The sequence below is a fragment of the Mirounga leonina genome, unplaced genomic scaffold (genome assembly GCF_011800145.1).
Source record: "Mirounga leonina isolate KUSES-001 unplaced genomic scaffold, KU_Mleo_1.0 Mir_82, whole genome shotgun sequence".
NCBI classification, from domain to species: Eukaryota; Metazoa; Chordata; class Mammalia; order Carnivora; family Phocidae; genus Mirounga; species Mirounga leonina.
This window is the reverse complement of record NW_023270825.1, coordinates 3305373-3326878: the sequence shown is the minus strand read 5'-3', so window position 1 is coordinate 3326878 and position 21506 is coordinate 3305373. Positions and strand designations below refer to the sequence as shown.

Here is a 21506-nt window from a genome sequence, read left to right as displayed (position 1 = left end):
AGATTTACTTATTTATTTGAGAGAGAAAGATGGAGCAGGGGGAGGGGCAGAGGGAAAGGGAGAAGGAGAGAAGCAGACTCCCCAGTCAGCACGGAGCCTGACTCGGGGCTCGATCTGACGACCCTGAGACACTGACCTGTGCCGAATCAAGAGTTGGATGCTTAACCGACTACTCCACCCCTTAAAAGCATTTTTAAAGATATTTCACCATTTAAAGGAGGTACTGGCAAACTAAATATCACCTTGTGTTTCTCTCAACAGCTTCGACAAAATTTAGATGGCCTCCTAAACCAGCTGAAAAACTTCCCTGCCCGATTACGGCAGTACGCATCCTATGAGTTTGTCCAGAGGCTTCTGAAGGGTTACCTGAAGGTAGTGAGTCGGTGCTGGGGTCCTGGGTGTCTGTTAGGAACACAGCTGCACAGGTAATTTTGCTTACTCTCTCCACAGATAAACATGCTGGTGATTGAACTAAAATCCGAGGCACTTAAAGATCGCCACTGGAAGCAGTTGATGAAAAGGCTTCATGTTAATTGGGTTGTTTCTGAGCTAACCCTTGGTCAAATCTGGGATGTTGACTTGCAGAAAAATGAAGCTGTTGTCAAGGATGTGCTGCTTGTGGCACAAGGGGAGATGGCTTTGGAAGAATTTTTGAAGCAGGTGAGTAATAGACCAATAGCCCTTTTTATGTCACATTTCCAGCTGTGATGTAGGTTTGAGCTGTGTGAAAACAGCTGCGTCTGTGGTCCGTTTGTCCCCATAACACTGGCTCGCTTGTAGAGCTGGTGAATGCCCACATATTGATAACATCCCTCCTTTTGGTTTTATTTCAGATAAGAGAGGTATGGAATACTTATGAGTTAGACTTGGTTAACTATCAGAACAAGTGTCGCTTGATCCGAGGCTGGGATGACCTCTTCAACAAGGTCAAAGAGCACATCAACAGCGTCTCGGCCATGAAGCTGTCTCCGTATTACAAGGTACCATTGTTGGGGAAGCCTTCCCTCTCTTATCGAGCGTTCTGCACTTTCTCTGTAATATCTTTTGACTGGCAGTTACCAGAAGCCTGTTTTTTAAAGTTGAGTCAAATAAGTTGACATAATTTGTATTTTTTTAGTAAGCTTTGGCATATCTATGAGTGAAAACTTTAGCAGCTGGGCTCTGCTTTCCATCTACCCACTAGGTTTTCGAAGAAGATGCCCTGAGCTGGGAAGACAAGCTGAATCGGATCATGGCTCTCTTTGACGTGTGGATCGATGTGCAGAGGCGGTGGGTCTACCTGGAAGGCATCTTCACGGGCAGTGCGGATATCAAGCACCTGCTGCCAGTGGAAACCCAGCGGTTCCAGAGGTACAATCTCTAGCCAGGGGGCAGGAGAGCCGAGTCATAGATATGCTGGTAACCACTCTTCACATAAAAGCTAACAATGGTTTCGATTTGATTTGTAGTATCAGCACGGAGTTTTTGGCTCTGATGAAAAAAGTATCCAAGTCTCCCCTTGTTATGGATGTTCTGAACATCCAAGGGGTACAGAGGTCTCTGGAGAGATTGGCAGACCTGCTAGGAAAGATCCAGAAAGCATTGGGAGAATACCTAGAAAGAGAGCGATCATCTTTCCCCAGGTAATATCCTTGCTTTGACTTGTACAGAAGTGAAGTTCAATTTCAAGAGCCCTCTGTTCTCCCTTCTGGGTCTGCATGTTGGTCACTTCGACATCAAGAGTTTTGTTACCAAGAATCCATTTAATGAGTATTATTCCCTTTTCGTGCGTTTATTCCTAATTATAACGAATAAGCCTTTATTTTCTTCCTTGCATTTGTTTATGAAGCTTCACTGAAACTAATATCCACCCTTCTAGGCAGCTCACACCTCTTAAAAATTTAGCTCTGATTATTTTCCAAGTGGCATTTCTTCCTTTCTGAATAGTTAGCTTACTGTAAATCGAACAGGCTTTTAAAAAATAAGTCCATGAAAAAAAATAAATAAGTCCATGAAGTAAGGTGAATGACATAAAACCCATGGAATTCCTTTTCAGTAACTTGTTAGATAAATATGTATCTTCTGCTGAGGGCTGGAAGAAATTTGGATGTGATCTCTGTTCAGACTGGAGATTGTCCACCACCATCCAAATCCGGCTTCCCTTCCCACAATTTGAAGTTATGTGTTAAATGACTATTTACGTATGTATAACATTTTAGCAACTTGAATGCTATTTTAATTTTAGGTTCTATTTTGTGGGTGATGAAGATTTGCTTGAAATTATTGGAAACAGTAAGAATGTAGCTAAGTTACAGAAACATTTCAAGAAAATGTTTGCTGGAGTTTCGAGCATCATCCTGAACGAGGATAACTCTGTTGTCTTGGGCATTTCATCCCGTGAAGGAGAGGAGGTAGTTGAATGTATAATTGTAACTAACAGTGCTTCTCTCTTGTCTTTGCACATCTTCATTCTTAAATTGTATTTATTTCAGGTTATGTTTAAAACTCCCGTGTCAATTACCGAACATCCCAAAATCAACGAGTGGCTCACGCTGGTAGAAAAGGAGATGAGAGTCACACTGGCTAAACTTCTTGCTGAGTCTGTTACAGAAGTTGAGATTTTTGGTAAAGCAACTTCAATTGACCCAAATACGTACATCACTTGGATTGATAAGTACCAGGTAATGTGTGGCAGAAGTGGGCCAGCATGAAGGCGGGTGCACCAGCTGGTGTCCGAAACGATCCTTTGGCTCTTGTGTCTTGTGTCGTTCAGGCCCAGCTTGTGGTTCTCTCAGCCCAGATCGCCTGGTCTGAAAATGTGGAGACCGCTCTGAGCAGCATCGGGGGAAGCGGTGACGCGGCACCCCTGCACTCCGTGCTGAGCAACGTGGAGGTCACCCTCAACGTGCTGGCCGACTCCGTCCTCATGGAGCAGCCGCCGCTGCGCAGACGGAAGCTGGAGCACTTGGTTAGTCCCGTGCCTGACTCATTCCTCAGCGGTCAGGCTCTTGTGCCTTCAGCCCAAGCAGTTAAAGGAAATCGTGCTTGGACTATACTCTGGTGTTAGGGAGAGAAGGAGGTGGCGAATTGATGTAGTCTGGCGGGGCGGCGGGGCGGCGGGGTGGAGGGTATTTGCTCTCTGCTCCTGTTGACAGCTGACCCTGCCGGAGCAGGGAGCTTCGTGTACACATCCTAGTAAACAGGAAGTGATAAGCTTAGATCAGGGTTTTCCGCTCTGGCTCCTCAGCCCTTCCCAAAGCAGCGCCCAGGGTGTGGCGCCGGGAGACCTGGGTGGGCCAGGGCGGGTGCTGCGCCCGGCCCGCGGGGCCCAGGCTGTGAGGACGGAGACGCGTGACCTGCTGGTTGCAGAGCTTTCACTTCAAGTAGTTTTGTTTGTCGGTTGTTTGGTCTTGCTGCAGCTCTTGATTCTGTGTAATTTCATTATGTGAATAACAGTTCTGTTGTTTTAAAAATGAATTGGCATTTTGGAACATTTACTAAAAGCCACTGTAACTGGATCTTGCATCTCAAAAGTCTACTAAATGATCCCATCCCCAGGAAAGGCACCGTACTCTCCAGTTTATGATAAACTCTTAAACTAACTCTTTGTTCAGATTACAGAGCTGGTTCACCAGAGGGATGTGACGCGGTCCTTGATCAAAAGCAAGATTGACAACGCTAAATCTTTCGAATGGCTCAGCCAGATGCGCTTTTACTTTGACCCTAAGCAAACTGACGTGCTACAGCAGCTGTCGATCCAAATGGCGAATGCCAAATTTAACTACGGCTTTGAGTACCTGGGCGTTCAGGACAAGCTGGTGCAGACCCCCCTCACCGATCGCTGCTATTTGACCATGACTCAAGCCTTAGAGGCCAGGCTGGGGGGGTCGCCGTTTGGTAAGTTACTGCACAGACCTGGACAGATGGAGACCAAGAGTAAGCGTAATTTGTAAAGATTAGACCAGTGATTTTAAACATGTTTTTTTTTTTAAGATTTTATTTATTTAACAGAGACATAGCGAGAGCAGGAACACAAGCAGGGGGAGTGGGAGAGGGGGAAGCCCGATGTGGGACTCGATCCCAGGACCCTGGGATCATGACCTGAGCCAAAGGCAGACGCTTAACGACTGAGCCACCCAGGCGCCCAAACATATTTCTTAATTACATAGCCGGTACATTCTAGAATCTTAGATATGTTTGCAGTAATTACATCTCCTTTGATTTTGTAAATGAATTGTGTAAAGCTGAAGATCCTTCTCTGTGGACTCAAGTACTCAGTCATGTTTCTTCAAATGACAGGGCCGGCCGGGACTGGGAAGACAGAGTCAGTCAAAGCTCTTGGCCATCAACTTGGACGCTTTGTTTTAGTTTTCAACTGCGATGAAACCTTTGATTTCCAGGTGAGAAGCTTTCTGAATCCGCCTGAAACGTAATGGCCTGAGAGGACAGTTAGGGAGTGCCACGCCTGGACCGCTCTCTAGGCTGTTGGCCTCACAGCTCGGCGTGGCCCATCTGCCCTGCTGAGGACGGGGATGGTGTGACTCTGAGGGAGGGGTCCAGCGTGTGTGCTCTGGCATTGACTTGGGCTGCACGTTCCTGGAAGAAATGGTTAGTGCCTGTGTGTGGGAGTAAACAACCGTAACCAACGAGATTTTCCTAATCAACAAAAGGTGATAGAATAAAAAGAACAGCTTTCTCGTTAGGATTTTGTTGGCACAGGAGAGGGAGAGGTGCGAATCGCCACAGGCGTGCGCTGACAGTCACTGTCGTCGGAGATAGGCCTGCTGTGTGTGGGCCCCGGGCCCCGCGCCGCCCGTGTCGGCCCCGTGTCCCCTCGAGGGCAGCAGACGGGAGGCACGGGCCAGCATCGAGGGCACAGAGCCAGCCCTGAGACGCCTCCTTTGCTCTGGTTTCAGGCGATGGGGCGCATCTTCGTGGGGCTCTGCCAGGTGGGCGCGTGGGGCTGCTTCGACGAGTTCAACCGCCTGGAGGAGCGGATGCTGTCGGCCGTGTCGCAGCAGGTGCAGTGCATTCAGGAGGCGCTGCGCGAGCACTCCAACCCCAGCTGTGACAAGAGTGAGACTTCCTTCTTCTCTGCGAGTTCCTTAGCGACTGCGGAGGGAAAGCCCATGGGGCTGGGTTCCGTTTTGCCACCCTCAATTAGAATGGAACTTCGGTCCCGGGACTCGCTGCCGCAGACGGTGGCGAGAGCCGGGATGTTGGAGCTTGGGCAGTCGGCGCTGCTCAGGCCAAAGCAGTCCACACCCTGGCTGTCCTTCCCAGGTGGACAAGGGTCTGCTCCCTCCCACAGCCTCTGCCTGCAGCAAGTGTCGGGCCAGTGTGGGCCCCCCTGCTCCCGTCCTCCCCCTGCGTGCCCACAGACCAGCCTTCTTCCAGGGGGCTTTGGGGATGCGTCCTCTGTCACTGCAGGAGGACCTGTTCTGAGGGGCTCCGAGGGCGCCTTCCCCTGCTTTGTTCCGTACAAAGCCAGGTGCACCCAGGGGGGCAGGGCGGGTGCTGGAGGAAGTAAGGCACCGGTGGCCGACCGTTCACGGGCGCAGTTAACTTTTGGTGTTGCTTCCGTTCTGCAGTAATAGGAACTTGTCTTACCGAAGGACTGGCAGAGCTCTCGGTGAAACAAGGGGGGTGTCAGAGAAAGCAGCACTGTGTGCTCAGGGTTCTGTACCGAGTAAAGGGGTCAAGTGTGGGTGGTGGTGGTTGATCCCAGGAAAAGGCAGTCGTCAGGGTCTGAGCCACTCAGTTGTGTCACGTGGATTTTTATTTGTGCAACTACTGTTGGCCTGCATTTCTATCCTTACGTTGACCTTGTGACACACAATAATGCGCAAGCAGAGTATGCACGTCCTGCGCCTTGTGACTTTGTTCCATGTTCAGGTGGCTTTCATGTAGGTGAGGTGTGCACAGCTAGGTCTGCCAGGCAGGGTGGCATGCCAGTAGGAGGGCCAGAGAGCAGCTCCCCTGCAGCCCTGGGCTTTGGGCTTAGAGGCTGGTGGGGAAACGGGTGCTTTGTCTGTGATTTTAGGGAGATTTTACCCTGGTTTTGAACATTTCGAATCTTAACACCATTCTCTGATTTTCAGCTTCCGCCCCCATTACTTGTGAGCTGCTCAACAAGCAAGTGAAGGTGAGCCCAGACATGGCCATCTTCATCACCATGAACCCTGGCTATGCAGGCAGGTCCAACCTTCCCGACAACCTCAAGAAGCTATTCCGGAGCTTGGCCATGACCAAGCCTGACCGGCAGCTCATCGCCCAGGTCATGCTGTACTCGCAGGGCTTCCGCACTGCTGAGGTCCTCGCCAACAAAATCGTCCCATTCTTCAAGTGAGTGCCCCAGAGTTATCCCTGACCGTGTGCCTAGCATGTGTGAGATGTGCCACCTAAGGTTCATCTCTGATCATGGCACAGCTTTCCAAGTGTCTGTGTCTGATTTCTTGACTCTCTGGCTGCCTGGAGCGTGCTGTTGTAAGGCAAACCCTTTCTCTTTCAGACTATGTGATGAGCAGCTCTCTTCTCAAAGCCATTATGACTTTGGTCTCCGAGCTTTGAAGAGTGTGCTGGTAAGTGCAGGAAATGTGAAGAGAGAGAGAATTCAGAAGATAAAGAGGGAGAAAGAAGAACGAGGGGAAGCAGTTGATGAAGGAGAAATTGCAGAAAATTTACCTGAACAAGAGGTTTGTACACATGTTCTTTTAATCACTCACACCTTAAACACTAATTTTTTTTTAAAGATTTATTTATTTGAGAAAGAGTGCACGTGAGCAGGGGGAGGGGCAGAGGAGAGAGGCGGGCAGAGAAGCAGACTCCCCACTGAGCGTGGAGCCTGACGTGGGCTTGGTCCCAGGGTCCAGATCATGATCTAAGCCGAAACCAAGAGTCAGAGGCTTAACTGACTGAGTCACCCAGAGACCCCTAAACACTAATATTTAAATTGGCATCTTTAACATCTAAGCCATGGCTTGAAAGTCCCTGTTGGATTCACATGTCCTGGGATGGATGGATCGAAGACGCTATATTTGCACAGTGAACTGAGTCACTAACAGCTGCGTCTTCCTTACGTACCTTCTGGGGATACGGCAGTGGCCGTGCGAGCTGGGCTCCCTCCACCAACCCCCAACCTCTGCTCAGAGCTCGTCTCCCTTCTCCCCATTAGATTCTGATCCAGAGCGTCTGTGAGACTATGGTGCCCAAGCTGGTGGCAGAAGACATCCCACTGCTCTTCAGCCTCCTGTCAGACGTGTTCCCCGGGGTCCAGTACCACCGGGGCGAAATGACCGCGCTTCGAGAAGAGCTGAAGAAGGTGTGCCAGGAGATGTACCTGACGTACGGAGACGGAGAAGAAGTCGGCGGGATGTGGGTTGAGAAGGTAACCGGGCTTGGCCCTGCTGGCTGCTCTGGGCGGTCACGGCAGCCGGGGGCCCCGGGAAGGAGCCACGTTGGAGAGAACTCGCACCATGAGGGCCGGGGAGGCACAGTGTCGGCTGAATGGAGATTTGACCCAAGGCTTTCCTTCTTAACTTAAAGACATAACATTTTACCTGAAAATTTCCCATTTCTGGTGTAGTTCATTCTCTGAGAATGCTGACTGACACATGATTGTTATGGGAAGTATTTACGCCAATACAGTTTCTAGTACGAGTCCTTCCAGCTCATGGGTTAACAACGTAAATCTGCCAGTCAGCACGTGGTTTACGTTCTGTGTTGGCTTCTTTTCTTTTCTTTCTCTGGGAGCCTAAGAAGCATACTGTCACACGGCTGCACGCTGAGCCTGAGCAGTACCAGACCCAGTCGCACAAATGGCTCATCCATGAGTCTCCACCTCTTTAAAGGGGATCTTATGTGCCTCTTTTGAGGCAGCTTGGTAGGCATCCCCTGTTCCACTGGCTTCCAGCCAAAGAACTCCCCACGGTTTAGTTAAAACTCTTCTTGAAATATTTTTTGTAGATGTGGCCCATGTAACTTTAAAAGTTCCAGGTAGTACTTGCCTTTAGGAATTCAGAGCACCTCTCTTGTATCTGCTGCCATGAGGACGGGCTGGAGAACCTTCTTGTTCTTTCTCTGAACCGGTTATGATGTGGTCTCTTTGGCCCGGCAGGTCCTCCAGCTCTATCAGATCACCCAGATCAACCATGGCCTGATGATGGTGGGGCCCTCGGGAAGCGGGAAGAGCATGGCTTGGCGCGTGCTCCTAAAGGCTTTGGAGAGGCTTGAGGGTGTAGAGGGCGTGGCCCACATCATTGACCCCAAGGCCATCAGCAAAGACCACCTTTATGGAACCCTGGACCCCAACACCAGGGAATGGACGGATGGGCTGTTCACACACGTCCTCAGAAAGTGAGTTCACCTTGATTCCAGCAAGTGGGACCTGGGTGCTCTGTCCTTATATTAACGGTGTGTGTTACTTTTTTAGCCAAAACTAAATGATGTAAATGTCCCTGCAGAAACTGTGTAGGGTGAGCATTTCTAATCTCAGAATCTCAAGTTGGTCAATAGATGTTTCAAAACCTGTCCAAACCAGGATCATAGACAACGTGAGGGGTGAGCTACAGAAGCGCCAGTGGATTGTGTTCGATGGTGACGTGGACCCCGAGTGGGTGGAGAACTTGAACTCGGTGCTGGACGACAACAAGCTTCTGACTCTGCCAAATGGCGAGCGCCTCAGCCTTCCGCCCAATGTAAGTGGCCTTCTTTGGGGTGTCAAAGCAGATATCCTGTGTGCTAGCAGAGTGCCACTCTGGAGGTGAGGCTCCAGGTTCTGTAGTAGCAGTCAGCCATGTAAATAGTTTTCAGAGTTGATGGAATCTACTTGTACTAGATTTTTCTATTGCTGTGGCAAGTGAGAAATATTTCCATAGGACTAATAACTTTCTGCTGTTTGCTGAATGTTAAGCATACTCCAAAATTCCTAATTAACACTTTTAACTGAACATTATGGGGTTGTTGTTAGGATTTCTGAAGTTATCATGTATCTGGGAAGCGGCAAAATTAGTAATTTAGATATGGAAGCTTTCAAGACTGTGTCCCTTAGAAATGAGCATTTGGTGAAGGTCCTGGACACACCACCAGATAGGTAAGGAAACATGGGTGGGCCTGGCAAGGATTTGCATTCTACTGAAGGTCCAGCAGGAAAAAACCAGACCAAACCCCTGCTGTCCTGGGGCGCACAGTCTGATACGGAGGACAGAAAAACAAGGGAAACAGTGTTAAGTGGTAAGGAAAAGATGAGCTGGAAGTGAGTGGTGGGCGTTGGCAAGATCTGGAGGACGCACCATCAGGGAGGGCGACGTGGAGGCATCACCGAGAAGTGTTTGTAGAGATCGAGGCAGGTGAGGGAGCCAGTCTGTGGGCCTCCAGGCGTTCCAGTTCCAGGTGAAGGGGTAGAGAAGAGGGGGCTTGGTCAGAGGTGCGAGGAGCAAGGGGGGAAAAGGTGGGTGAGACCAGGGAGGAAGGGGGCCAGTCAGGTTGGGCTGGGGTCACTGTGAGGACTGGCACCCGCCCACTGGGTGAGTTGGGAGCCATGGGAGGGTCTGGATCAGATCCCTCTGGCTGTTGGGTGCGATTACTAAGGAAGTAATCGCAGGGGGCAGAGTGGGAGCTGAGCGGTAGCCCAGGCACGGCCAGGGGTGTGCGCCAGAGGAGTTGGCAACACGGGGGCTGCTGAGTTTCGGTGTAATTTAAAGTTTGTGCTGGTGGGAGTCGCCGAGGGGCCAGAGGTGGGCATGAGACAAAGGACGAATCATTTTGTGTGAGCAGCTGGTGAATGTGAACCTTTGGGCCAGCAGTGGTGGCTGTCATCACGTCAGAAACCAAGCCAGGGGTGCCTAGTGCCGCTCAGGAAATGTGCACTTGGACTTGTGTCTTGTTTGACTTGTCGGGTCTTTCTGTTATGGCTTGTTATCCAGTAGATCCTAACCATCGTTGGAAAGAGATTGCTCTCCCGGGAGGCAGGCTAGCCCTGAGGTTAAGGCTCAGGAATCAGACCATCTGGTTTGAATCTCAGCCCCATTTACCAGCAGCAGGACCCGAGTGAGGTACCCAGCCCCACCCGTGAAACAGAGTCACATGCCTGCCTCAGGGGATCCGTGTGAGGGTTCGTGGGTTCAGGCGGGGAGTATGGCAGCCACACCCAGCTTGGGGTAAGGCTGGTGCACGTCTGCTGCCGATGCCCCCTCTGAGGCAGCTGTTTCTTCTCTCCACTGAGAGCTTATCTTGAGGGCTCACCTGCTCTTCTCCCAGCACACGCGTTTCCTACCCAGATTCTTCTTCTTTTTTTTTTTAAGATTTATTTATTGTAGGGGCACCTGGGTGGCTCAGTGGTTAGGTGTCTGCCTTCGGCTCAGGTCATGATCCCAGGGTCCTAGGATGGAGCCCCTCATTGGGCTCCCTGCTCCACGGGGAGTCTGCTGCTCCCTCTCCTACTCCGCGTGCTTGTGTTCCCTCTCTCGCTGTGTCTCTCTGTCAGATAAATAAATAAAATCTTTTAAAAAAAAAAAAGGATTTATTTTAGAGAGCGTACATGAACTCACATGTGCAAGCGGAGGGCAGAGGGAGAGTCGATCTGAAGCAGACTCCCGACTGAGCGTGGAGCCAGATGTGGGGCTTGATCTCACGACCCTGAGATCATGACCTGAGCCAAGACCAAGAGTCAGACGCTCAACTGACCGAGCCCCCCAGGCGCCCCTCCTACCCAGATTCTTGTGGAGGAGCAGCTGGTGGATGTTATAGTGAAGACAGTCATAGATGTTTTCACTTTTAAATTAAGTGCAGAAAATTCTAATTGACCTTTCATTGTGTATGTAGGTAAAATTATTTTAACATTTGAGTTTCTACCAAACCTGCGCCATTAAATATGCTGTGTATTTTCTTTCAAGGTGCGAATAATGTTTGAAGTGCAGGACTTGAAATACGCCACGCTGGCCACGGTGTCGCGCTGCGGCATGGTCTGGTTTAGTGAGGACGTGCTCAGCACAGACATGATCTTCAACAACTTCCTGGCCAGGCTGCGCAGCATCCCCCTGGACGAAGGGGAGGACGAGGCCCAGCGCCGGCGCAAGGGCAAAGAGGACGAGGGGGAGGAGGCCGCTTCCCCAATGCTGCAGGTACAAGGGCCGTCAGCACTCTGCCCAGTACGGCCACAGATCTGCCTCCGGGAGGGCTGGGACTTCACATGCAGTGAGATCGGGCATTCTGCCCCCGAGGGTCTGGAAGCCAAGGGAGCCGTGGTACTCTTTCCCGGGTGGTCACTGTTGAAGCAGGGCACTCGAGGGAGGTTTGCATAATCAGTGCTGTCTTAAACCAGCTCCTAAGGAAGCAGTCTCAGCTGCTTGTGAAGCATGAAGACATGTTTGGGAAAATTTAAAGAATTCTTTCAGTTATCCGACTTTTCTCTGCGAATTGATGAAACACTGCCTTTTTCCATTTCAGTAGTGAAAGCCAGTGTTCCCAGAAAATGTGATTTTTGAGAACTACCAAGATAAAGGAATAAGGATTGGTCACTGAAGCTTATCCAAAAAACATTTTTTTTGCGGGTCACATGATCCTCTCCTAGGCTTAAGCGAGAATACATGAAAGTCTCTGGGCTTTCTGAAATGATAGTTAAGTATCATTTACTGCCTCTTGCAGATCCAAAGGGATGCAGCCACAATCATGCAGCCATATTTCACCTCCAACGGCCTGGTCACCAAGGCCCTGGAGCATGCCTTCAAGCTGGAGCACATCATGGACCTGACCCGCCTCCGCTGCCTGGGCTCGCTCTTCTCCATGCTGCACCAGGCCTGCCGGAACGTGGCCCAGTACAACGCCAACCATCCCGACTTCCCCATGCAGATCGAGCAGCTGGAGCGCTACATTCAGGTCAGGGGCTGCACGCGTCACAGGAGAGCGGGGCTCCACCAGGGCCGTGCATGCATGACCTCTGTCGTGAGCCTCCCGAAACTGTATGCCCACTTGGGTGTGTTCTCTTGGAAGGGAGCCACTCTCTTCAAGGTGAACATGGCTATGCATGTCTTTATTGTTGAAATTTTATTTTGTTTACTCACTCAATAGCGGTATCTGGTTTATGCCATACTCTGGTCCTTGTCTGGAGACAGTCGGCTGAAAATGAGAGCAGAGCTGGGTGAATACATCCGCAGAATCACGACAGTGCCACTGCCCGCGGCACCCAACATACCCATCATCGATTACGAAGTAAGTGCGGGGAGGGTGTGGCCTTCTTCCCCTTGCTCTCGCCACGTTGGTCCAGTGGAGCCACCTCACCGTGAGCTTGGTTACTCTCTCCGGTTCATAAAAGGACTCTGACCTCTGTTTTGTGTGGTATAGAAGGAAAGCAGATGTGAACGTGCAGGTTGTGATTTGTGTGAAAGCAAGCAAGTCTCTAAGCGAGGAGGTGTGGGGGTCCCCGAGTGAGCTGCGCCCCTTCTCTGGGTGTAGGTGTCCATCAGCGGAGAGTGGTCGCCGTGGCAGGCCAAGGTGCCTCAGATTGAAGTGGAGACACACAAGGTGGCGGCCCCCGACGTGGTCGTGCCGACTCTGGACACTGTCCGCCACGAAGCCCTCTTGTACACCTGGCTGGCTGAGCACAAGCCACTGGTCTTGTGCGGCCCCCCGGGGTCTGGCAAGACCATGACACTCTTCAGCGCCCTCCGGGCCTTGCCTGACATGGAGGTAAAGAGGCTGGGATGTGGGCAGCAGGCCTTTCGGTGCTCGAATACAGGATGGGCCTTACAGTCCTTCATTTGCTTCTCCCGTCCAAAGGTTGTGGGTCTTAACTTCTCGAGTGCTACTACCCCAGAGCTTCTGCTGAAGACTTTTGACCACTACTGTGAGTACAGACGCACACCGAACGGGGTCGTTTTGGCTCCTGTTCAACTTGGAAAGTGGCTGGTACTGTTCTGTGATGAGATCAACTTGCCAGACATGGATAAATATGGGACACAGAGGGTGATATCCTTCATCAGACAGGTTTGTGTATATCCACAAGTCCCCACTGCCCTTGTTCACATTTGCTCCTGATGTGCTAACGCTCCCACTTTCCCTCAGATGGTGGAGCACGGAGGCTTTTACCGAACCTCAGATCAAACATGGGTGAAGCTGGAGAGAATCCAGTTTGTCGGGGCTTGTAATCCACCCACTGATCCTGGAAGAAAGCCCCTCTCTCACAGGTAACAGCTTTGTAGACTGCGCAGGCCTCACACGCACCTGTTCCAGGATTGTTTTAGATGTAGCACAACGAAAATCTGATCGTAATTATAAAAAGGTAACATAATACTGCTTATCATAGGGTGGCCCCTGGGCTCCTTTCGCTGTGCTGCAATCCCAGGAAAACACACTTGAAAATAAAAGCACGGACTCTTGAGTAGTAATGAGCTAACCGCTGCCCAGGGCCAAGATGGGGTAGAATAAGCCTGAATCATTTTCCCATTTCCCATCTTTGCTTGGCTCTTTTTCAAATCTGCTGTTACATGTCAGAGCCAGGCCTGAGCGGGGTGTGTGGGATCTCTGTGTTGACTGTGACACGGAGCCTGCACGGATAGACTGGGAAGCAGCCCCGGGGGTGGGCCCGGGACGGGGCCGCTGACCACTCAGGCGCACCTCTCCTTCCCTGGAGTGGCTGAGCTGCCTGTCCTCACACAGATTCTTGCGTCACGTGCCTGTTGTGTATGTGGATTACCCGGGACCCGCCTCCCTGACGCAGATCTACGGCACCTTCAACCGGGCCATGCTGAGGCTCATCCCGTCCCTGCGCACGTACGCGGAGCCGCTCACAGCCGCGATGGTGGAGTTCTATACCATGTCTCAGGTACTCGGGGCTTCTCTGCTCCTCTAGTAACTGAAGAACACTGTTAAAAGATTGAGCTTTAGTGAAAAAGAGACGTGGTTCTCGTGGTTGTGACTTGCCTGTCTTGGGGAAGCCTTCCCGAGGGCACGTGAGAGAGCTGCCCATCTGCCCGTGGGGTCAGCGTCATGCTCCTAGTGCTTTATGAGCACTTGCCTATCTCATGTTGCAAATGTTTTTCCTAGTATTTAGTTGGCTTTTAATTTTGTAGAACTGCAGCTTTCTCTGCAGAATTTTTGATGTCATCGAGTGTCTTTTTCACTTCTGCTTTTGAAATCATGCTTTCCCCGAACTTAGGAATTACCTTTTTTAAAGTGTTTTTGGAAGAATTTTTTGTACTTTCTTTTAAATATAATTAATTTTAATATAAAAATGAGCAACTTGGATCGAACTTTGTTCCTGATAGTTGTCCAGTTGTTCCAACATTACTAATTCATCCTTAAATATTCCAGGGCCTAGGTAGTTCATTTTCAATATAAAAATGTTATACAGCACTTGACCTTTTACTGACTTTTCATGTCTTAAGATATTTACACGTACCTCCACTTTTCTGAACCTGCAGGAGAGATTCACTCAGGACACACAACCCCACTATATCTACTCACCCCGTGAGATGACGAGGTGGGTGCGAGGGATCTTCGAGGCCCTGAGACCTCTGGAGACTCTGCCCGTGGAAGGCCTCATTCGGATTTGGGCACATGAAGCCCTCCGTCTCTTCCAAGACAGGTAAAGCCGAGGCTGTGGTTAGCTCCATGCTCCCCCACTCAGACGCTTACCACCCTCCGAGTTAGGGTGTAGGCAAGGCTGGCCTGCCCAGATTTGAGCCAGGCTCTGCTGGAGGCAGCAAGAGCGGACTTGTGTCTGGGCACCGAGCACAGCCACCCCCAAGCGTTGATGGGTCTCAGGGTGCAGGGAGCTATAATATAATTTTCACAGATTTCCCAAAATACCAGAGGCAAAATTTTGTTTTCATTAAAATGTAGCAACGGCAGTGTTGCTTGTAAATTCTGACTGGGCTGCAGTAACCGTGTGCCCTGCCTTCACTAGACCTGCACCTGGTGGCCTGCTCACTGTATCACAGAGTCAGCTTTTCAGAAGGTGCCTGTGCCCGCCCTCCCCCCCCCCCCCCCCCCCCCCCCCCCCCCCGATAATCCACAAGGACAGGTCCGGTCTCACCTGCTTGCTTCATGGTTTTCTTTATAAGCCCTGTGTCTCCAGCGCTGTGCTTGTCACAGTTCCCATTCTTTTGTTCTTTTACTGCCCCCATGATATTGGGAACTTTATACTAAGCAAGTTAAGAAACTAGAGTCATGTTGTCGTTTTATCTTACTTTTTTAAGATTTTATTTATTTATTTGAGAGAGAGAGAGCACGAGCTGGTGGGAGAGGCAGAGGGAGCAGCAGACTGCCCGCTGAGCAGGGAGCCCCATGCAGGGCTTGATCTCAGGACTCTGGGATCATGACCTGAGCCGAAGGCAGACGCTTAATGACTGAGCCACCCAGGCGCCCCTCCTGTTCTATTTTAAAAATCAGTGTGATCAGTCATTCTTAGAGGAGGAATTTTTTTTTACTTCTATTTGTTTCTGCTTTTGTTTTTTAAGTAATCTGTCTACCCAACATGGGGCTGGCACTTAAGACCCCGAGATCAAGAGTCGCACACTCTACCAACTGAGCCAGCCAGGCATCCCTAGAGGAATTTTTTTAAATGTAGTGGTTCCATAGTTTTGAGGGGTTTTATATTTAATGTCAAAATTTTGGATCGTTTAAACTGTCTGGAGTTCAGATTCTTAAGTTTCTCCATTTGTAGAAAATGAAAATTTCTGGGGGCGCCTGGATGGCTCAGTTGTTGAGCGTCTGCCTTCGGCTCAGGGCATGATCCCAGGGTCCTGGGATCAAGCCCCGCATCGGGCTCCCTCCTCCGCGGGAAGCCTGCGTCTCCCTCTCCCACTCCCCCTGCTTGTGTTCCCTCTCTCGCTGTGTCTCTCTGTCAAATAAATAAATAAAATCTTTAGAAAAAAAAGAAAATGAAAATTTCTGGTAAAGGCTAATTCTAGCCCTTGGAGTTGCCCACAGCACCAACAAAACTTGGTGTTTTCACACCACGGCCTCTGGACTGATAGGCATGCCACTCTTCTTCCAACAGACTCGTGGAGGACGAGGAGAGGCGCTGGACGGACGAGAACATCGACATGGTTGCTCTGAAGCACTTCCCCAACATAGACAAAGAGAAGGCGATGAGCCGGCCCATCTTGTACAGCAACTGGTTGTCAAAGGTAACAGATACGTCATTTCAGAAATACTTCCTTTTGTCCTTTTAGTTAGAATTCTCTTCTAATCAAAAATAGCTTTTTCCTGAAGGACCCTGTAAGTGAAGCATTGGGTATAGGCACAACTCACTATGTATTTGCTGATAACGTGGGGCAGACAGTCCCAGGGGTGCGGGGTACGGCTGGGGCTGGCTGCCGCTCTGTGTTTCCTACTCCCGTGAAGTGGCCGCTACAAGAGCCGTGCCCCTCCAGCCAGCAGGGGTCACGGCTTCCATGCGTTTGCAGTGAAAGGAGGCTTTCCCTTTGCTTTCACTTTCCTCACACTATAAAAATGAGCTAATTGTGAATAATTTGCATGAAAACATTTCATATACTTTGTACTAAACAAAGTTGACGTTCCCAGAATAGCTATGAGCTGTCCTTTTTCCAAAAGAGTAGGATGTTTTAGTAAGTTGTACTTTCAGTATGCATTTCATTCAGTAGGAAGGGCAGACAGAGAGATGAGTAAAGTCTTCCTGTAGGGAGCTCATAGTCCAACAGGGGAGACAGACAGGTGGAAACGGCTCCGTCTGGGGAGAGATCTCGGTGGAGCGGACCCTGGCGTTGGGTCTTAAAGGGGGCTGCACGGAAGCAAGAAATAGCAAGATAGGTTTGTTTGGTGCTGCTAGAATTTTCTGGACTCCAGATCCTAATCCTGCTCATTTATAGGCACCATCTTCTTCCAGTGGTTCATCTGTCACTGTCTCTATGGTGTCTTTTGAAGAACCAATGTTATTAAAGTTCTTTCATTTAACCCATAATCCATTTATAATTGTGTGTGTATGTAGAGTGAGCTACAGGTCCATTTCCAGTTTTTCCTGAGGGGTGTCCATTGTCCCAACATAGGACCCAGCACTGTTGGTTGGATAATCCCTTAATTGGCAGCGTCTCTCTGTCATCCTGGGCTCCCCGCATGCAATGGTCTGTTTCAGAGGCTCTGTCCTGTTCTGTTGATTATTTGTCCCTTCCTGTGCTCAGATTGCAGGGCCCTGATAGCGATGATAAAGTCTGATGGGTAGGCCTTCACACCTGCTGCTTCTTTAGGGACTTTTTGACCATCCTTGGCCCTTTCCTCTTCCAAATGAAATTAGAATTGGCTTGTCCAGTTTTCCAAAAACACCACTACTGTCCACCCTTGAGATTGAGGCCAGGATTACATTGGCTTTCTCTGTCAGTTTGGATGGAACTGACATTTTTACAGTAGTTTGCTTTCCTCTGCATGGTCATGGTCTTTGTCTTCATTTTTTTAGGTCTTTCTGTAAGGTCTTTTTAGTGAAGTTCAGTTTTCTCTACAAAAATTTTCCATGGTTTTAGATCCAGTCCTAGTTACTTACATTTTTGTTGTTATGTTGTAAATGATACCTTCTTTTGTTGCTTTTTTTTTTTTTTTTAAGATTTTATTTTTTAAACAATCTATACACCCAACATGGGGCTTGAGCTCACAACCCTAAGATCAAGAGTCTCATGCTCTACCGGCTGAGCCAGCCAGGCGCCCCTGAGTATATGGAAATATAACTGGCGTAATAACAAAGATGATTTCTTAGTAATTTGGGTCTTACCTTTTTTTCTACAGGATTACATCCCTGTAGACCAGGAAGAATTGAGAGATTACGTCAAAGCTCGGCTGAAAGTCTTCTATGAGGAAGAACTTGATGTCCCTCTGGTCCTATTTAATGAAGTGTTAGACCACGTGCTCAGGATCGACCGGTGGGCTTTTTGTTGTGACAGCCTCACCACTGGCCTAAGCTACTGTTAATGTAGTGGTGGGGGATCCTGCCAGGCCTCCCCACCTTCCCCCACCTCACCTCCACCCCTGCTTCTCCACAAACGACCCCTCCCTCCCCCCGCGCCCTTCTCAGTCCAGCTTCTCTGTCCCATACTTGCCTGCTGCTCAGCACTTACTCGGGTCCTGTTAGCTGTCTCTTCCTACCACAACTGAAAGCTCCATTAGAGTTGGGTCTGTCTGTCTCCTGCCATCTGAGCTTCTGGAGGACAGGACCACATCCTACTGATCTTTGCATCCCCCTAGACCTGGCATACAGCAATTGCTTAACAACTGTTTAGCCTACAGATTGAAGTTAAAACACATTAAAAATGTTGCAGATTAACTCCTGAGAAAGTTTAGGACCTGAGTGTTGAAAGAGGAACAGATCATAAAAGCCTTGAATCATATCTTTTTCTGATAATGTTTCAGAATATTCCGCCAGCCTCAGGGCCACTTGCTTCTGATTGGCGTCAGTGGAGCGGGAAAAACCACCCTGTCCCGTTTTGTGGCCTGGATGAATGGTTTGAGCGTGTACCAGATTAAGGTGGGTCTGGTCGACACTTCTTAATCCCAGCAGTGGATTCCTGATGCGTGCTCGCGGCTCCTTGATGAGAACGGACCTAACCTGCCGAGTACTTCTGTAGGTGCACAGGAAGTACACAGGGGAGGACTTTGATGAAGATCTTCGGACCGTGCTGAGACGTTCTGGCTGTAAGAATGAAAAGATTGCATTTATCATGGACGAATCCAACGTGTTGGACTCTGGATTCCTGGAGCGAATGAATACGCTTCTGGCCAACGGGGAGGTAAGCGCCGCATGGCACGCTCTTGCATACACGTGGCGGCGGGTTACCAGAACCAGCCAGCAGTCGTGCTCTCTCATTTGCTAGGTTCCTGGCCTCTTTGAAGGGGACGAGTATGCCACCCTGATGACCCAGTGTAAAGAGGGGGCCCAGAAGGAGGGCTTGATGCTGGACTCGCACGAGGAACTCTACAAATGGTTCACCAGCCAGGTCATCCGCAACCTCCACGTTGTCTTCACCATGAACCCGTCGTCAGAGGGGCTCAAGGACCGCGCGGCCACCTCCCCGGCACTTTTCAACAGGTGCGCCGGCGTCTGCTCAGCTCCGGGTCCCGGGAGCCGGCTTCTCCCCAAGGGGCAGGCCCTGCTCTTGGGAGCTGTGTGAGCCGTGGGCGTCTTTTTCAGGTGCGTGTTGAACTGGTTTGGGGACTGGTCCACGGAAGCACTGTATCAAGTGGGCAAAGAATTCACAAGTAAAATGGACCTGGAGAAGCCCAATTACATCGTGCCCGATTACATGCCAGTCGTGTATGACAAACTGCCACAGCCGCCGTCACACCGTGAAGCTATCGTAAACAGCTGTGTGTTCGTTCATCAGACTCTTCACCAGGTGGGTTCGGTGTCCAGGTCATGGAAAAGTAAACCAACGAAGAGGAGAGCGGAGGGTACGTGGTCGTAGACACGACGCCATGGCCCGTTTTCACCTCTGTCGGTGACACGTCCTCCTCCTCGTTACCAGGCTGCCCCTTCTGGGGTCACTGACCCCCACTGCTCTCTGGTGTCTGCTTCGGTAAAGCTCCTCACCTCGCTGCCAGTGTGTGGGCGGGCCCTGGTTCTCCGTTCTGCACCAGGGGTCAGCATGCTTCTCCTGTAAAAGGCCAGGTAGTTAATGTCTTGGGCTTTGTGGGCCAGGAGGGTCTCTGCACTACTCGGCCCTGCCTTGGTACACGGCCTCCGCAGCCCACATGTGAACAGGTGGGTAGGGCCGGGCGCCGCTAGCTCTTCGTTTGCAGAAACATCAGTGGTGGCCAGGGTTTGCTGGCCCTTGCTTTAGACTCCTTGTCATGGAAGAGTCCAGTCGGCTCCTACCTGAAAGGCTTTGTGAAAATCACTCTGGGCCTGCGGGTGTCCCATTGACCACCGCCCTGCCGCCCCTGCCGCCCCTGCAGGCTGCCCCCGTTTCCTCCAGAATGTGGCCTGGCGCTGGCTTCCCTTGCTGGTCTCGTGTCCCGTTGCCCGCCTTTAGTCGGAGGGGCCAGAGCAGCCAGTCACACGGAGCTGTGCCCTCTTACCCTCTTCCTGCTGCCGTCTCCTACTTTGCTGTCCATGGAAAATAAGCAGAAGGCAGAGGAGGCATGGCACACAGTACCCCCAGTTGTAGAGCCGATTCACACAGAGTACACGTGTGAGGTCGCCGAGGTCACCTCTGTGTTGTAGAGATGTTTAAGGAGAGAGCTTAGGAGGCTCGGCTCCCTGGGATCCTACAGGAGGCTGAGCTGAGACCCCAGCTCAAGTGTGACTCCTGGGGGCTGAGTCCATGCCACCATGTCACCTGGCAGAGCAGTAGCTTTTTGAGGTGAAGTCACAGAGAATGTCCGAAGAGTGAAAAGATTGAACTCTTTTCTAAAAGGCTAATGCTCGGCTAGCAAAGCGCGGGGGCAGAACGATGGCCATCACGCCTCGCCACTACCTGGACTTCATTAACCATTACGCCAACCTGTTCCACGAGAAGCGGAGCGAGCTGGAGGAACAGCAGATGCATTTGAATGTCGGGCTCAGAAAGATCAAAGAAACGGTTGACCAGGTACATCCCGGGCTTCGCTTCACTTACAGGCAGGGGCCTGACGTGAGGACCCTTTCCAGGTGAGTTTTGCGTGATTCCGTTTTCCTAACGTGGCGTCTGTCCCTCAGGTGGAGGAGCTGCGGCGTGACTTGAGGATCAAGAGCCAAGAGCTGGAGGTGAAGAACGCGGCCGCCAACGACAAGCTGAAGAAGATGGTAAAAGACCAGCAGGAGGCGGAGAAGAAGAAGGTGTGTGTGTGTCTCAGGAGCCCTGGCCTGCTGGGTCTGTGCTGGCAGTCTCTGGGAGCGTAGGAAGTCTAGTCTGGGTGGGCTTCAGGGTTTGACGGGTTAGGATGGGGGTGTCTGGGTGGGGTAGGGAGTGTTCAGGAGTCACTCAGCAAAGTAACCAGTACTCATAGCCGAGCCCTTCTTCCTTTCTAGGTGATGAGCCAAGAAATTCAGGAACAGCTACATAAGCAGCAGGAAGTGATCGCAGACAAACAAATGAGTGTCAAAGAAGATTTGGACAAGGTGGAGCCTGCTGTCATCGAGGCCCAGAACGGTACGTCGGTGCTGTCTGATCTGGTTTTCTAGAAAGGGTGCCCTCCATCCGCGGTGCTGTGGAAGGTGGGGACTGAGCCTGCTCAATATCTCAAGGCTTTCCTAAACACTGAAGACTGTCTTCATCTCATAAAGCAAAGTTCTTATAACGCTACACTGTTTTCACCAGAGTAGAACCCTTCTCATGAGAGACATTGACAAAATAAGGTTTATGTGGATACATGGGTTTTTTAAAAAATCTGGTGATAATTACATGAATATGCTCTTAGGAATCCCTGACTTGAACGTCAGCAGAAATGCCATAAAGCGTGCAGTGTTGCCATCTCGTGGTTGTCCAAGCCTGCTCCGGCCAGGCCAGCGACTGCTGACTTAGATGCTGTAGCAGGCGCTCCCCACCCTGCCCCTGCCCCGGGCCCGCCCCACCCCTGTGCTCCCTCCCGGCCCCACGGTGTTTGTT

The 21506-nt window shown here is 50.6% G+C and overlaps 1 protein-coding gene across 1 annotated transcript in view; it reads left to right on the top strand.

Moving 5' to 3' along the window:
- Positions 1 to 21506, top strand: part of DYNC1H1 (dynein cytoplasmic 1 heavy chain 1) — a 69203-nt gene that overhangs the window by 33709 nt on the left and 13988 nt on the right. Inside the window, exons 19-51 of the mRNA XM_034992714.1 lie at positions 262 to 372; positions 451 to 660; positions 834 to 980; positions 1184 to 1350; positions 1449 to 1622; positions 2225 to 2390; positions 2472 to 2660; positions 2753 to 2947; positions 3594 to 3876; positions 4279 to 4379; positions 4896 to 5055; positions 6081 to 6324; positions 6491 to 6674; positions 7154 to 7366; positions 8096 to 8334; positions 8519 to 8675; positions 10872 to 11099; positions 11623 to 11853; positions 12046 to 12186; positions 12430 to 12663; positions 12754 to 12960; positions 13039 to 13160; positions 13633 to 13798; positions 14397 to 14560; positions 15977 to 16106; positions 17713 to 17846; positions 18334 to 18448; positions 18549 to 18710; positions 18795 to 19009; positions 19112 to 19316; positions 20337 to 20510; positions 20618 to 20737; positions 20930 to 21050. Coding sequence (XP_034848605.1) covers positions 262 to 372; positions 451 to 660; positions 834 to 980; positions 1184 to 1350; positions 1449 to 1622; positions 2225 to 2390; positions 2472 to 2660; positions 2753 to 2947; positions 3594 to 3876; positions 4279 to 4379; positions 4896 to 5055; positions 6081 to 6324; positions 6491 to 6674; positions 7154 to 7366; positions 8096 to 8334; positions 8519 to 8675; positions 10872 to 11099; positions 11623 to 11853; positions 12046 to 12186; positions 12430 to 12663; positions 12754 to 12960; positions 13039 to 13160; positions 13633 to 13798; positions 14397 to 14560; positions 15977 to 16106; positions 17713 to 17846; positions 18334 to 18448; positions 18549 to 18710; positions 18795 to 19009; positions 19112 to 19316; positions 20337 to 20510; positions 20618 to 20737; positions 20930 to 21050 — 5809 coding nt within the window. The remainder of the gene's footprint in view (positions 1 to 261; positions 373 to 450; positions 661 to 833; positions 981 to 1183; positions 1351 to 1448; positions 1623 to 2224; positions 2391 to 2471; positions 2661 to 2752; positions 2948 to 3593; positions 3877 to 4278; positions 4380 to 4895; positions 5056 to 6080; positions 6325 to 6490; positions 6675 to 7153; positions 7367 to 8095; positions 8335 to 8518; positions 8676 to 10871; positions 11100 to 11622; positions 11854 to 12045; positions 12187 to 12429; positions 12664 to 12753; positions 12961 to 13038; positions 13161 to 13632; positions 13799 to 14396; positions 14561 to 15976; positions 16107 to 17712; positions 17847 to 18333; positions 18449 to 18548; positions 18711 to 18794; positions 19010 to 19111; positions 19317 to 20336; positions 20511 to 20617; positions 20738 to 20929; positions 21051 to 21506) is intronic.